This window comes from Odontesthes bonariensis, chromosome 13, assembly GCF_027942865.1.
Source record: "Odontesthes bonariensis isolate fOdoBon6 chromosome 13, fOdoBon6.hap1, whole genome shotgun sequence".
NCBI classification, from domain to species: domain Eukaryota; kingdom Metazoa; phylum Chordata; class Actinopteri; order Atheriniformes; family Atherinopsidae; genus Odontesthes; species Odontesthes bonariensis.
The window spans coordinates 30,333,987-30,349,948 of NC_134518.1; the positions used below are offsets into that span (position 1 = coordinate 30,333,987).

The 15,962-nt window shown below is 38.5% G+C and overlaps 1 protein-coding gene across 4 annotated transcripts in view; it reads left to right on the forward strand.

Moving 5' to 3' along the window:
- Nucleotides 1-7,940: 7,940 nt before the first annotated feature.
- ldb2a (LIM domain binding 2a) overlaps nt 7,941-15,962 on the forward strand; it is a 93,157-nt gene continuing 85,135 nt past the window's right edge. For all 4 annotated transcript variants that reach the window (XM_075481906.1, XM_075481907.1, XM_075481904.1 and 1 more), the window contains exon 1: nt 7,941-8,226. In XM_075481906.1, coding sequence (XP_075338021.1) covers nt 8,095-8,226 — 132 coding nt within the window. In that variant the 5' untranslated portion in view covers nt 7,941-8,094. The remainder of the gene's footprint in view (nt 8,227-15,962) is intronic.

Sequence of the window (15,962 nt, forward strand, 5' to 3'; positions counted from 1 at the left end):
AGTTTTCACCATTTTAACTGAGTATGGATGTCACGGCTGCTCATTAATGAGCATGAAGGAAGAGGTAGAGCCAGGTGAGCTGACAGATTGTTAGACATTTGTTTTTGGGTAACATCAGATCACAGTGTAAGCTTGACTGCCTCCAAATATTGTTTTTATACTGTTGTGATCATGTCACAGTCCCAATGCATTCTGTGTTCTTTTATGTGTTATAACAACGTTTGTTCCATATTATTTGGGAAAAAACTGTCCACGTATAGCTGGAAAGTTTATTCCAAAATGTGAATTAGGTATGCAAATAATGAATCATGAGTTCAAAATGTGTATGTACTTAGTCTTTGGAAATCATTGATTCAATTAGATTCACAACTTTTTCTTTGTCGCTAAAGGCCATACTCGCTTAGGATAAGTGACATTTAAATACGCTGCTCTTTACACTTGAAATCAGCCACAAAAACAGCTGAGTCTCAGAGCGCTGGACTCAATAAATTAATCTGGATTTATTTTAAACAAAATAGAGGACATGGCTGTAAATATTATGACTGACTATGAGTACCCTTATTATTACCTCATATAATTACCCTTATTTGTTGTTTTTTGCATTTTAAAGCTGCTGATAAAGAATGAAAACAGTACTTATGAAAATGAATAAGCCTTAACTTGTGAGTGGAACCAAATTTTACATCAGGATATACTGCATTTACCTCAGACCTTTAGATCAATTCCGCTTTACTTGATTTAAAAAAATATACTTTTTGATACTGTCGTGGATTTTCAAGAACATATGGAAGAAGAGCTGATGTGGGTAGAAACTGAAATTGTCCTCTGCTGTAGCCTACATCACACCATTACCGCCCTCACCCTCACGTGTAGTTTGTGTTAGCGATCATCTGTACAATACAACCAAGTTCATACTGAAATCTGGTAAATGAGCTGTTCACTTCAATGTGCTGTATTGCAACCACACTTGAGTGGTAAGCGCTTTAGGGGAGCAACCAAATCCTGTTAGAAATGTCAATTGAAAAGGTCTTGAGATATTAAAAATGTAGTTTTTAATTAAAGGTTTATTAATAGATTTTTCTAACTTTTTTTTTTTTAATTACCCAGCCAGATGCCCGAGGCATTTGGATTACAACTTTTATCTCATTCGATTCAGACTGCCTCTCCCCATTCAGCCATTTTGGATTAAAAGTCAGACTTCATAAATGCTGTTCATTAATTCCCAGTGTGGGCAGTTAATGTGAGATTCAGTTGCACCGTTACAGCTAGTCTGAGTGTCTGTTTATTTTTAGATTCTTGTGGCTACTTTGCAGCCCAAGCCTAATCTGTCACGGAGGAGAGCATGAAGGAAATCTTAATCAGTGGGCCATAAAAAGATTTTCAATGCACTCTGCTGTGGCTGGTTTGGAAATTCATCATATTAGAAACACAAACAGTCACAGTAGATTATATTATTGACATGTGTCGCACAGATTACACTGTAAAAACAATTAAATAAATTAGTCTATGTCATGGTTTTTGCCGTCACTCTGATTTCCATGTAAATTCACCATGTCGACTAATTACAATGCAAACAATAAACAACTAGTTTGCAAATTAAAATGAAGGTGTTTTTCAGTAGATTTTCTGATTCTAGGTCTATCAGTGCTTAAGAAATGCTCTGTATTAGAATTACTTTGTTGCTTGTTGAAGAAAATATTAAAATAATGATGTTTGCTCTAATGTGGAAGCGCTCCTATGAGTAATATTTCCTCCTGCTGCTTGTTGGGGTGGAAGTTCAGAGGATCTTCCAATGGATCGTGTTACAGCTCTCATTCTTTTCTGAAATAGTGTTCTTTCCTTCTGAAAGTGTCAAAGTCTCTTTATGTTTTGATATTTTGTTGATTTGAGTAGCGCCTTCCACCTTTGGTTGCTCTATTTATGTGTCTTCTGTTTATTTCTTTATTCTTAAGTGTTGGCTACCTCCAACAGTAAACCTCTAATAACTATTTTATCATCTTAGCGTCTTTTATGTTACCTCCCACTGTTCCTAGCAGAGCGGGCTGTCTTGTTGAAGCAAAGGGCTATGATACTTCTGCTATATATTTGTGACTAACAAACCCAGCTAGCTCTGCGATTCCTAAAGTTTTAGGTTTAAGAGAGGTGGAAAACAAAATCTGGAAAATAAATGATCATGTTTAAGAACGCAAGCTTCCAGAGCATATAATTGTCACATTAATGTTCAAAAATCCCAATTACCAATGTTCATTGTAATATCTGTCACCAGGGTTTTATCATTCATGGTTTGTTTAGTTTTACTTGAAGTTTAACCTTATTAGGTCATCTGGTTGCACCCTTGTCCTCTGCAGTTCTGACCAGAGAATTAGTATCAACTACCCCCTCACCTGAATGAACCAGCCCTTAATAACTGTATAACAGAATAGAATATATAGATTTTATATCTTATTTTCTATGAAATTATGTTAGAATATGTGATACATTTAAATGGAAATGAGGCCATTGTCCGCCTTGCTCTCATTGTTTTTGTTTCTTTTGCTAAAACAGGTGTGCTGCGCAGTCTTAATTTCCACTGTGTTTTACGCAACGCAGGAGTTGGTTCCATATTGGACCTTGCAAGATGAAAATATTTCATTACCAATGAAGTAACCATCCTTTGATATTTATGTATCAGTCTCAGCTTTAAGTGACAGCAGAGACAGCAGATGAAGCTGTAATCTTCATTTTTGTGATTTATGCATTTCTGTGATTTAGAGATTTCATATGATTAATGTAGTAAGCTTTCATCTAATTGTTTGTTTTTACTTTGAGTGATTTGCCACAGTGCCTGGTACTGATCTTCCTTCTGCTTGTTCTGGTACTATCTCACTGGTGAAAATGGAGTCCACATTTAGTGTGCAAGAACTAAAAATATAAAAATGGGAAATAATAATGCTGAATTAACAAAGCAAAGAAGGCAACTGCAAATATGCAGCACTGAAGTACTCTGGCAGATGAAGCAGGCCCACATAATTACCTAATACTGTGGCTCTAGTTCTAAGACCTTTGTTCTTCCACTAAGACAGGAACCAGTGGTGTGAGATCATTAATGTTTGTTTGTCTTTTCATCTGTGAACAAACTATCAATCTGAACTTCATAATAGGGAGAGAAGGAACGTGGGCAGCAGAATATGGCATTTATATTCCAGTGTGGCTGGACCACTTTCTTTAAAATGGGGGGAAAAAAAAGGCTTTGACCTTGGTAGAATTTCTCACTGCCCTATACGCTCAAATAAGAGCACTGGTTTAACTAGAAGGGGGATACAGGATGGGCATGTGGGGGATGGAGGTTGTAGGACTCAATAACTGGTCCTCCGCCAGGGCCCAGAATTCTGTATGTGAAAGCTCATGAATCACAATAACACGCATCACCGTGATCACAGCTGCCAGATTATTTTTAGACACTGAAAAGTAACCAAGTCTCCATATTTAAATGCAGAAGAACAATGTAATGGTTTATTCTGCATCTTATAAGACCACACATGCTCAATTAAAAGGCTAATTAGGATATGGGACCACCCCCTTGGGATTTTTTCTTGTTGCCAAATCTTACAAGAAAACAAGTAATAGGTCCACATGCACAAAATGTAGAAGAGGAACAATAAAGGCACAGAACTTGTGAGATCATAACGGTTTACATTACCTGTTGTTCTGTATAAGACAGTTTTAAGGGAGTTAATGCCAGTCTGTACCCATGATTTAATGAATATTTAAGCCAAACGCTAATCCTAACCAACTACAACTGATAATAAAATAGAAAAGTGAAAAATACTGGGTCAGATGGGGCTTGAACTTGGTTCTGCGGCCTGTCTTTCTACAGTTTAACACCAGCCTACACCCAGTTGCATGTAATACGAAAATATCCATCCATCCATTTTCTATACCCGCTTAGTCGGGTCGCAGGGGGGCTGGAGCCTATCCCAGCGATCATTGGGCGTGAGGCAGGGTACACGGTGGACAGGTTGCCAGTCCATCACAGGGCCACACAACCACACACACGCACTCCTTAGGACAATTTTTTAGAGACACCAATTAACCTAACATCCATGTTTTTGGACAGTGGGAGGAAGCCAGAGTACCCGGAGAGAACCCTTGTATACACGGGGAGAACATGCAAACCCCGCACAGAAAGGCCCCAGCTGGGAGCTGAACCTGGAACCCTCTTGCTGTAAGGCGACGGTGCTAACCACCACACCACCGTGCAGCCCCAATGTGAAAATATGTTTATTATAATTTGCAAAAGAAAACATAAGCATGTCGTGTTTTTAAAGGCTTCTACAAATGTGCATCCATTTCACATCTTGCAAAAATAGCTATGATTGTCATTCTGGAGTGAGACTGGGTTGTTTTTCACTCATATGAGGGCTAATGACAGATGAACATCTTGTCTTCACTTCAGGAGTTGTTAGAGGTGGATGGTATGATATTTTGTATTCCACTCCTGTTTTTGTGTGCCACGACTTGTGACAGCTCTGCTTGGACCCTGGCGGAATGGGGGAGTTTGATTTCTATGTTCTGCTATTTGCCTCTCTTTTTGTTTTCTTTGTTTGAAATCCATCCATCCACGTTCTATACCATCTCCATTCAGTTCAGGGTCTATCCAATCACCTTGGACAGGTTGCCAATCTATTACAGAGCTAACACAGAAACAAATGAGTCAAACAACCACGCTCATACTTACAGTCAATTTAGAATCACCAATTAACCTAACATGCTTGTGATTAGACTGTTGCAGGAAGCTGAAGTACCTGGAGAAAAACCACAGTCAAAGTGGAGTCAAACTCCACTCTGAAATGCCATTGCTGAGATTCGAACAGGGAACCTTTTTAGTGTGAAGCAGCAGTGTTAATCACTACCATGCACCACTATTCGATGAAAGCACAACGTCAGAACAACGGCAATATCCAGCACAACAATCAACCTGAACAAACAGAATCATGGAGAACTTCCATCTGCCAAAAGAAGTCCTGCAAAATCAAAGAGTCGGGTTGGGATTGCACACAAAGACAATAAACACTGACAAATTGAATCCCCATAGGAACTGGTACAAATGATCAAGATTGTGTTATTTTACCTTTGTTTTTTAAAGCATCTTCAATACTTACAGTTTAAAAAAACACTTTAAACCTCTTTAAACATCTTCAAACCAAACATTTCTTTATAGAATTAGTCATATAGTTGCTAAATTAAATGAAAAATCTGGCATGATTTGAATACAAAAGGGTTTATAAGGATTCACTGTGACATTGTGCATTGTATACTCCCATTGCAGCAGGCCAGACAGCAATATTCCTCCACCCTTCTCTAATCACAAATTATGGTGCATAACTAGCCAGGTACTCATTAGCAGCATTGACCAGAGGCAACACAATCAATACAATATTATGAAGTTATTCTGCACATAAACTCACAGCCTCATTAGCTGTGTTGAGCAGCGTCTGTGTGCTGTCATCAGTTGCTTTGAGGCCTCACACTTTTAATTATTAGAGTTCCGACAATAGCTCAGGGATTTTTAAGACTAGATCTTCATCGAGATCCAGATGAAATCAGTCAGTAAAGTTCTTCTTAAATCTTAAAGTTTTAAAGAATGTTTTAATAATAATAATTAATGTACGGTAACATTGAAATAAGGATTGTTCTGTTTCTTTACTTTATAATAAGCCATTTATATCTACAGAGAAAATTGACTTAGTCATGCAGAGAATTACAGCGGTAATGACGTTTTAAGACATTCCAGTGGTTGTGAGAGCAACGGCGTGAAAATTGTGAAAATGGTGGCCATTGACATGACAGTAGTGTAACCGGAAGTGTGTTTTAGTTCTAACATTAATCATTTTCCAACCCCTAAATAACGTGAAGTGAAGTGACCAACAAAATGGTGTCCATTACCTTGATAAAACATTAATAAAATACCCCTAACCATGATTGTCTTCTAATGCTAACCAAGTAGTTTTTATTTGTAAACTCAATCAGGAAGTGACTGAACAAAGTGGTGGGCTATTGCCTGAATGCAGTGAAAAAGGGTTGTACTAGACCCTCAGATGGCATTTTGTGTTTGTGGCTTTTTTGGTGGCCAGCGTAGTTTCTGCCACACGCTTGGAAAAAGAGGGTAAAGCGAGGGTTGTCCAGTTGCTTGCTATCCTCAACTTCACCACAAGATGTCAGAAAAGCCACATACGGCCCCTTCACACATGTTGGTTTTAATGAGGCCTCTTCTCTTTTTAAAAACACACTCCCTAAAAGAATGTTTGTATCCTGTAAAAGTCTGTAGATATTTGTTAGTTTTCACTGCATAAGTCAGCTTTTTGCTGGAGTCTTTGTGTCTCATGATCCTGTTAACAATGAAGATGTTTGACCTTCAGCTGCATTGGACTCTTGCTTCTTTTTCAGACAAAACATGACCAACAGCAATGTTTGCAATCAGTATTGCACTTCTGGCAACAGATTTGTTATTTTTCTCGTCAATACACAATAGCGCAAATTTGGGCACCCCTGACTGAAAGAGATGATTTTTTTATTCAAAAGGCAAATAGTTAAAGATGTATTGGAGAAAACTACTATACTTCTAGATATTTTTTTTGTAGCTACAAAATAAAACAAAATCAAAGCAGTAAAGCTTTGGGGCACCTGCATGGTCTATATGTGGTAACGTTCCCTCTGGAAACTTTCACAGCCCATAAACATTTTTACTGTTAACTAAGAGTCCTTTCATTGCTGCTTGAGGGATTCTTTCACTGTCTTGCATACACTGCTCCACTGAGCTCCATCCATGGATTTTCAATTATATTTTGGTCAAAATACTCTTAAGCGAATTGTACATTTAGAGACCTGTATTAGGAGACACCTTCTTGCTTTCAGAGTTTTCTGGTATTTAATTAAATCCTTTCTTCTCTCTAGTAAAATCTTCCACGTGCCAGTGGTTGCAACAGGACATAGAGGAGCACAGTACAGTGGATCGTCACTTCAGAGTATGCTAAATCTCATTTTTGGCAAGTCTATATGTTGCTCTCTTTGAACATGTTCTTGCTCTTTCAGACATCAACTTGACATTGATCATTTCTTTTTAACTACAATTGATTAAATATCTTAAAAAGTCAAACAAAATGGCTATGTGTACACACTTTTCTATCTTCTGGTAGCTTTCTCCTGGTTTGCGGGCATCATTATACATCTTTTGTGTGGTAGCTTTTGGAAGACCCCATAGAAAGGTATTGCTTAGACAAGGATTGGGGAGTCAACGAGTCAGCAAACCACGACCCTCATAAGATAATTGGTGTCTGAGACCTTGGGGAAAGTTTTTTTTGTGAGGTTTTATAGGGTGTCTGCACATTGACACGGTGCTCATTTTTCTCTCCATAAATTCAACCAATGTTGCTTGCATTGTTTAAACGATGGTTAATTTAACTGTAAATCTTCTAAAGATTAATTCATTTCCTGTTTTCTTAACAATTTCAAGCTACAGAAATATTGACTTTTAAATACTACTTGAAGCAACCTTTGCAACTGATTTCCGTGAATTCTTAGCTGCATTTGAATCAGTCCAGACATTGTACCAGGAGCCAATCTGATATCCTAATTTGGAAGAATTGAATTACATATCTCTTGATTTTTGTTTTTTCCTCACAGAAAACTGAGTATTAGGTTAAATGGTCTATTTTTCATGGAAACAGTGTCAGAGCAGGTACACTTACACAATGTATTACTTTCGACAGGAAAACACACAAAGAAACAAACGCATGCAACACACACTGAACTTTGCAAGAGTGCAAAACTGTGTAGGTCTTGAGGGAACAGGAAACGACTTCCCTCCTCCCTCCTTCAATTCTCCCCACGCTTTCCCCTCTCCGCCCCCTCCCTTTCCTCTCTGCCTCTCTGCCTCCCTCCCTCCTCCAGCACCACGCTATAGCAGCGAACTAGGCAGGCCAACTTGCAGAGTACAGCTCAGCCTCGACAGCGGCTGCTTCCAACTGGGGGTCTTCGGAGAGCATCGCACTCCCATGTGCGCTGCTGTGCCCGCTGGATGTTGAAATCGCGCCGTGCGCCTCGCCAGGAGCCACCATGTCCAACCCAACACACGACCCGTTCTACTCCTCTCCGTTCGGACCCTTCTACAGAAGACACTCGCCCTACATGGTCCAGCCCGAGTATCGGATCTACGAGATGAACAAGCGGCTGCAGGCGCGCACAGAGGTGAGCTGTTTCCGCCTCACGGTCCCGTTTAGGTCGAGGTACCGGGAGGAGGGTCGCGGGCTGGGGAGGTCCGGGGCGGTAAGGAGGGAGGGGGATGCAGGGGCTAGAGAAGAAGATGAGCAATGAAGATCCGTCAGTCAGGAGACATGGATGTGATGCCAAAGTGCCAAACATTCCTGAGGAGAAAGTAAACAGGCTCCAGTGTGTCGCTGCACGACACATCTTCCTCTGAAGTCATTTTTTTGTTGTAAAGAGTCGTTAAATGTACATTTTGAGTCAGAAAATGTTGATTTGTGGAAGAGGTGCTTTCATGTGGCCAATTAACCAGCGAGAAATGTGTGGCTTTGAGTGTCACCTGTGAACCACCTGAGGGGGGGATGACTTCGTCAAAAATATATAAAAACTAAACAGCTGACACATGCAAACATCTGTTTAAAGATTTTGATTGCAAATTTTATACTAAACACCACACTACAATAAGATTACACAATCAGTTGAATAATGAGAAGTCTTTATGAGAGAAAGTTATTGTCAGTAATCCCAACAAAGACTGAAGCAAAAAGTCTAAAAGACTGTTGGAGTAGGCTGTACAGACTGAGGCAAAGTAGTCTTTTCAATGCATGCAATTAATTTGCATACATTTACATATTGCCTGGTTTTTACATATTTGCATACTGTTTGATCCATGGAAAAGCTGCAACAACTCAAACCAAATAAGAATGCAGAGTTTTTTTCCACTGTGGAGAAGAGTTTCTGTAAAGGCAGAGATCCATGGCTCATCACTGCGCATGGAATTTTCTCAATGAAAGTGGGGCTGATTACGAATTGATGATTGCATGACGATGATTAAATTTCGTGTTAGTTTGCTGATACTTCAACTCATTGGGCGCTAAGCGCGTGTGCCGTACAGTGTCATACATACTGAACCTTTGGAGATCCCACTGTGAGTTGCATGGCGAGCATCTGTTTTCAGCAGCTGCTCAGTGATCACAAATGTGTAAATCTGCAGATAAAAAGTTCATCTGACATGTCAAGTTCTGCCCTCAAAGGATATCTGGATGAAGAAAGAGAGGCGAAATGCAAAGAAAAACATTTTATAGCATATAGACTGCAGCTCAACTGCTATTATTTTTACTTCAATATTGATCAGTTTGCGTATTAATTGCTTTGCCTCTAGAATGCCAGAAAATTGACATTGATAACTCACAGACCTCACTCTAATTTCTTGAAAATGTTCAGCTTTGTCTAAGCTGCAGAACATAACCCAAAGATATTCAGCTTTCTTTCCCAGAAAACCTGAAAACCTCTTCATCTGAGAAGCTGAAACCAATGAATTTTATGTACTTATTTTAAAATGAACTATTATTTGATCGAATGATTCTCTATTAATTGCTTAACTGATTAATCAGCAAATTGTGTCAGCTTTATATTTACTGTTCTTAAAAAAAATCAGCTTATTGTTGCTGTTTGAAATAGACTCAATTCCTATGAGATACTTAGAGCTGGGGCGTTCCTGGTGATCTTGTCCATTAAATGATCTCATGTGAATGTTTTTGCAATTATTTTGGAAATATTTTAAAGCCAGACTCCAGCTGTGTTACTGCAGCTGCTTGCAGAATGATGCTGACTTTCCTAAAGAGGAACTTGCAACTTTAAGCAGACCGACCAAGGCAGTGTTGCTGAGATGCAGCGGCCTCGGTCTGATGCATTATTCATAAGGAGCCCCAGTGGACCTCAACTCCTGTAGCACACAAACCCAGACACCAAGTGCAATCACCACGCACATTCTCAAACACACACAACCTCTCATACATGTGCACACACACACACACAAACTCTATAAGTCGTTCATGCTATAGATACAAAGCAATTTAATCCATTACTTTCACCTTCTCAGCCTAATTTCTAAAATTGTTTAATAATATAATTAGTCTTTTGCTCTTATGGGTGTAGCTTCTTCATTTTCCTCTTCATCTCTTTCTGTCTGTCTTCAGCATTCAGAGGGTATCATATGTCTGCTCCTTAGTGATGAGGTTATTGTTTGATTAGAATACAGGTGGTGAATGTGATGAAGAAGAAGTTGTGTTTTATAGCAAGGAAATCAATGTCTCGAGTTTTGCAGTTTGTTTGCATCCAGATGTGCCATATAGCTCAGTTCAGGCTTTTAACAAAATGATATAGTAATTATCCTCTTGAAAGCAAAACCACAGAAGTCCTTTTTATAAAAACCCATCACATGTGGTAAAGAAATGAAAGATTATAAAAGAAGTGTCCTTCTAGAGTGTTACTTATAACAAGGATCATATCTTTGTTGCATTTATTTTGAGGAAGACAGAGAAGGAATAGTCTGCAATAACATTACACCGTCCTCGTGAAGCAGACATGCTGGAGCTGTTTACTTCCTGTGAAGGATGGTTAGCTGCAGGTCCCGTAATGATGATGCATGCATGAGGGGTCATTCTGCTGCCTCTTCTATCGCTGAGCTTCTGCTCAGGCCATCTCTTCTTAGTTAACTTTAAAAGTCATTGCACATTTGCAATCAATGTGGGGCCAGGAGAAAAAACAGGAGATTTGAGATATTTCTCTCTGGGGAAAAAAAAGAAGAAAACAGCTGAATTTGTAAAATTGGAATATTTTATCAAGATGTTTTTAGTTGCAGATCCTCAAAACTTTGAGTTTAAAGGCTAAGCTGCTGGTATTTAGGTGAAAGCCATATTTGTTTTAGCTGTCGTTAACCTTTTGAAAGTCTTTACATTCTCATTTGAGACTCCAATGCTGTTCATAGCTTCTTTCTGTAGCAATGTTGTTTCTTGTCTTCTGACTTGATACTCGTCATATAGAAAATCATTAAAATGTCTATTCTTAACTTTGCCACAATGTCAACATAAAGCAGTCTTATAAAACTTGTTAAGATATTAGTGATATAGCATATGAGCTATGCTTGTCTGAAAATGTCGTTGTTTTTCTTTTCAGAGAGTCATCATGGTAGATACAAGAAATGCACAATATGGTAACCCATAGTTTTTCCTTTGGGGTCTTTTATTTAGATCTCTTATGAATAAGCTATAATAAAAATCGAATAACAGAAACAAGAACAGCATGAAAACAGCTCCCAAACAGACATCATGTTTTACTTTATGAAGCAGATTTATGTAACATGTCATCAAATTGAACTCATGTCTTTAAAGGAAATGTCAAGATATTAAAAAAAGTCTTAAAGTATAAACATAATAAAACAATATGACGTGTACTTGTGGCCTGCCCTTGTGATGTAAACCCCTCTTTAGATGTAGTAATGGGCTGGAGCTGTTGGAGTTGTTGTCTTTAACAATGTAGAGGAAGATGGAAATACCATTAAATCAGACCAATAGCGAGTGCCTGCGTAGGATTTTAGTGTGAAGTGACATTATTTGATGAAGGGTTTTTGCTATATTTTGTTGATCCAGTCAAAAAGGATTTCAAATTTGCACACAGAAGTCTTGTCAGAATTATTGCCCAAGTAAAGATGTTTATGGTGAAAGGGCTGCCTTTTCTGGGTGTAAGAATAGCTCTGAGCATACTTAACATCAGGCTTTGCTGGCAGACTGCTGAGGGAAAATGACTCAGTATGATTTGCTTTCCTGTCGTTTTAAGTAGGTTTTTAACAGGGGGCACTGACTAAGCCTCGGTGTGACACCACTTTTTGGAAAAGTGCTGATGGAGTTGACTGAAGTTAGCCCTTTGTTTGAAATTCTTCCATTTGTCTTATTCATTAGTGAATTTGCTCGACTGACGGTGCAACTGCTGCTCATACCGACAGAAACAGGACTGTTGGAGGAGACTTACAGGAAGCTATAGTCTGTATGAGTGTTGTCGTATTGGCAGAGACTTTAATCGGATCGTGGTTGTAGCATCTGTCATCATCGCCTGAATCATTTAAAAGACAAGGATGTAAACTTAACTGGGGAAAAATACACCCTCTGTTACTTCTGTGCCATTATACTCCGTTAAGAGTCAATTTGGGTGAACTTCAGTGCATTAGAGTGTTTATTTTATTATGCGTTTCACATCTAAAGGTTTCTGTCTTACCTTTAGAATAAATAAACGCTGTCATCTCTACTCGTAGGTGGATATGGTGTAATGCCGGCCTGTATATAACAATAACCTACTTTATCCATCTGTTGCTTACTTTATCAATTAGGCACTTGGTTGGGAAGCTGGGAAAATTTACACTTGCATTTCTCTCTAACAGTAGTCTGCTTACCATTAAGTGAGTGAGTACAAGTTCAGTAAATGAATGATGATGCTGATAAATTACATGACTTACAGATTCAAACAGGGTTGCTGCCACAAATCTTCCAAGAGAGCACTATTGAAATATTAGTCCTTCGTTGTCTGTGGTCATCAAATAAATTCACTTACACTTTGTTTTTGTTCACTCAAGGCCTGACTGGCGCACTTATAGTCAAGTCATCTCATTACAGCCTCTTCTTCTGCACCTCTGACTTTAGAATTACTGCTGCATATTTGCTTATTTCTAAATGTGTGACCCTTAACAACTTTGCAAACAGATTTTCCTGAAAATTTTGGTTAAATTTGGTTGTATTTGGAAAGAAACTCAGTTAGTGATGATGCAGTTAACAGACTATTTTCTTTGTCAATGAATGATATTTTTGAGTCAAGGGCGGTAAAAATGTTTTGAACAAGTCCCTTGAGCTTGAGGTGATGTTTGAAATAGATTATGTTGTTTCTCATTACGTAAGATGAAGAGGCAAATCTACATAATTTAGAAAATAAACTAGTTAATAAATAGTTCCCAGTTTATTTTTTCTGATGACACAAATAGCAGTTTTGATAAAATAATTCTGATAATGAAACAAATTGTTGCATGGTGTTATGCTTAGGCTAATCAATAATGCATCTACTTTCATTTCTAGGTGAGACTCTTTAATAGGTAGAGGGATTTTTTTGGACTTCTCTGAGTAACAGCCTTTTCACCTGTCCTGGGCTCTCATGAAAATAAAGAGGAATAAAAGCCAACAATACAACCAGTTCTTTGTGTTTGTCCAGGATCAGTGTTCACCTTTGAACTGATAACTGCGCTGCAGCTAAAACAGTTCATGCTCCTGTGATGACTCAGGGTCTGTTTCTATCCCAACCTTATTACCTGCTCCATTCATACTTATTACCTGCCTGGCTGTGTGTCTGCGGCAGACTGACTGCTATCCCATTACCTTCATTTTAGTGAACGTGAACCTGCTCTGACCTAGCAATCTAAACAGGCTTTGATGTGGATTTGATGCCATGCATACGGTGTGACCACATTGTTTCTGTGCTGTCGCTCCGGGGCCACAGACCTCGGCGTTCGGAGGCAGCCGCGATGATTTGTGGGGGAATTTGACACTTAAGTGTATGCAAATGAGGAAGCGGATTAACATTCAGAGGAGGAGCTTGGTCGACCTCAGCTGGTGCGGGGCTATTAGCATAGAGGACATTAATATTCAGCGGCAGAGAGCGGGGACACAGAATAACACTGTAAGTAAAACTACAACACAGAGGGTGAAACAGGAGGAAAACAAAAGCATTTTAATGGAGGCGCCATGATAATACCCACAGGGCTACATTCAGAAGACTTTCTGCTGCCTCTGCTGCTGACAGTGGGTCTAATGGTCACACTCTTCTTCCACAGATAGAAATGCAATCAGTGACAATGATTGGCAGGCCTTTCATTGGATTCTTGCGTCTATTGCACATAGTTAGTCTCATTCTCATTATTCAAATGGGCCTGCAGACCTGACTCATTGGCTTCACTGTGGAAGTGGAGGAACTGGAGTGTTCATTATGGCAAAATCCCTTGTTTCTGTCAGGAGCAAAGTGGATCTTTTCCCATCAGCACGACGTTTCAGTTTGACATGAATAGGCTTATAGTGTAGAGGTCAAGTTGGCACCGAGCTGTTAGGTTCATAGAAGGGGATTAAAGAAGAACAAACCAGGAACACAACAGGAGATTATTTTAGTATGAATTTTCTTTAAAAGACATACAGTAAAAAAAAAAAATGGCTATACTGATTATTTTGATTTTCATTTGGGCTAAGAAAGTTTGAAAAGAGTGACAGATGAAGTCCTCTACTGTACATGTTTCTTCTCTTCCAGCCTGGTTTCACTGGAAAACCTGAAACAGTCATGAAATAAAGAAATTCTAATTTCTCTATCTGACCATGAATTCTTTACTTTTTCATACCTTTTTCATATCAAAGTGATGTATTGCAATGAGATGTGTGGTTTTGTGTCTACCTGTCAGTAGTACTGTATCTTGCAAAGCAGCCTCACATCATCACAGAACCCTAGTTTCTGATCATGAACTGCTGACCAGTTTTAGCTTTCTTTGAGCACATAAGAACTCAATAAAACAGAGAAGAGGTTGGTCACAAAGACTCCTTTTTCTCTGTGTGTGCATGAAACTGGCTGAGAGTAATTACCAAAAAAGGTGTTGAACATCATGTTGCCCTTATCTGAACTATTACAGCTGGATTTAACTACCATCAGGGAAAACATGCCACCGCAGAGATCAGTCCTAAGTTTCAAATGTGTCACAACTGAGTTTTAGTCACTTCTTAAAAGGAAGTAAACTGAAGGAAAAGCTTTTTATGTTGATTATTAGAAACACACTGCATGTATGCTCTATAGACAATATCTCTTCTTCTTATACTGCCAATGTTTACCCATTTTTTTTCCTTTTTGCAGTTAAAATCAGCGTAACGCTGGTGATATCAATTAACATGATGCTAGTGTTGTTTTGATGGTTTGATTTGAACCATTTTATCATTTATTATAATTACAAAAAACAATAGTTACGTTACTTTGCTTTTATGTTCTCTCCCACACATCAAACCGCAAAACAATGGAGAAGAAGCTACATAATCTAAATATGTCCAGAGCATTGTTATTTACTTGGTTTGACTGAAAAAACGGCATTATTATTTATTTCGCTATCCACTAAATCTTTAATATGTGCTCTTATTGTAATTCAAGGCTTATTGACAAAGAGCAGACATCTGCTTTTGTGGGCTTGTAAAACGTTGCTCTCACATTAAAAACAAAGACATTTTATATTTTCATAATTCTACTTGCCACTGAAAGGACTGAATCCCATTAACTCGTGCTTCCCTTCGTTAAGTCCCTGCCAACATCTACCTTAATTAAAGAATAATACAGCTAAAAGGTGAGGAGACAGGCTGATATTTTGTAGGGACAAAGTAACCTTATCCACATAAAGCTGTGGTCAGAGCTGAATACCTTGTACCTGTTTATCATATTCCTCAGAAAGCTGTTCTTTGGTGTGAAATCACTGAAAGAAAAAGATGCCAAATTCAATTTACTCCCATAGTAAGAACAAGGATGTACGAAACTCTTAGCCTCTGCTATGGATCAGAATAATTAATGTGTGTAAATAAAGACCACAGTGATAGACCTTTAAATATCTTTGTTAGTTGAAATCTGAAATTAGGAATCTACAATAAAAATGAACAATATTTGAAAGAAGTCATTAATTTGATGCTCTACATGAGCTTGGTGTCTGTTTACTAGCAAAGCAAACCAGAAGTGATCTTTTGAAAAGCAGCCAAGAAAAAAACTAAATGAATAAATATTGAATAGATAAATTAGTTAATTAACAAGAATAAATAAAAGTCAGTCAGACGTGTTTCCTTTGACTGGTTTGAAGCAAATAAAGTAGGTTGCTTTGTGTCACCAGAGGG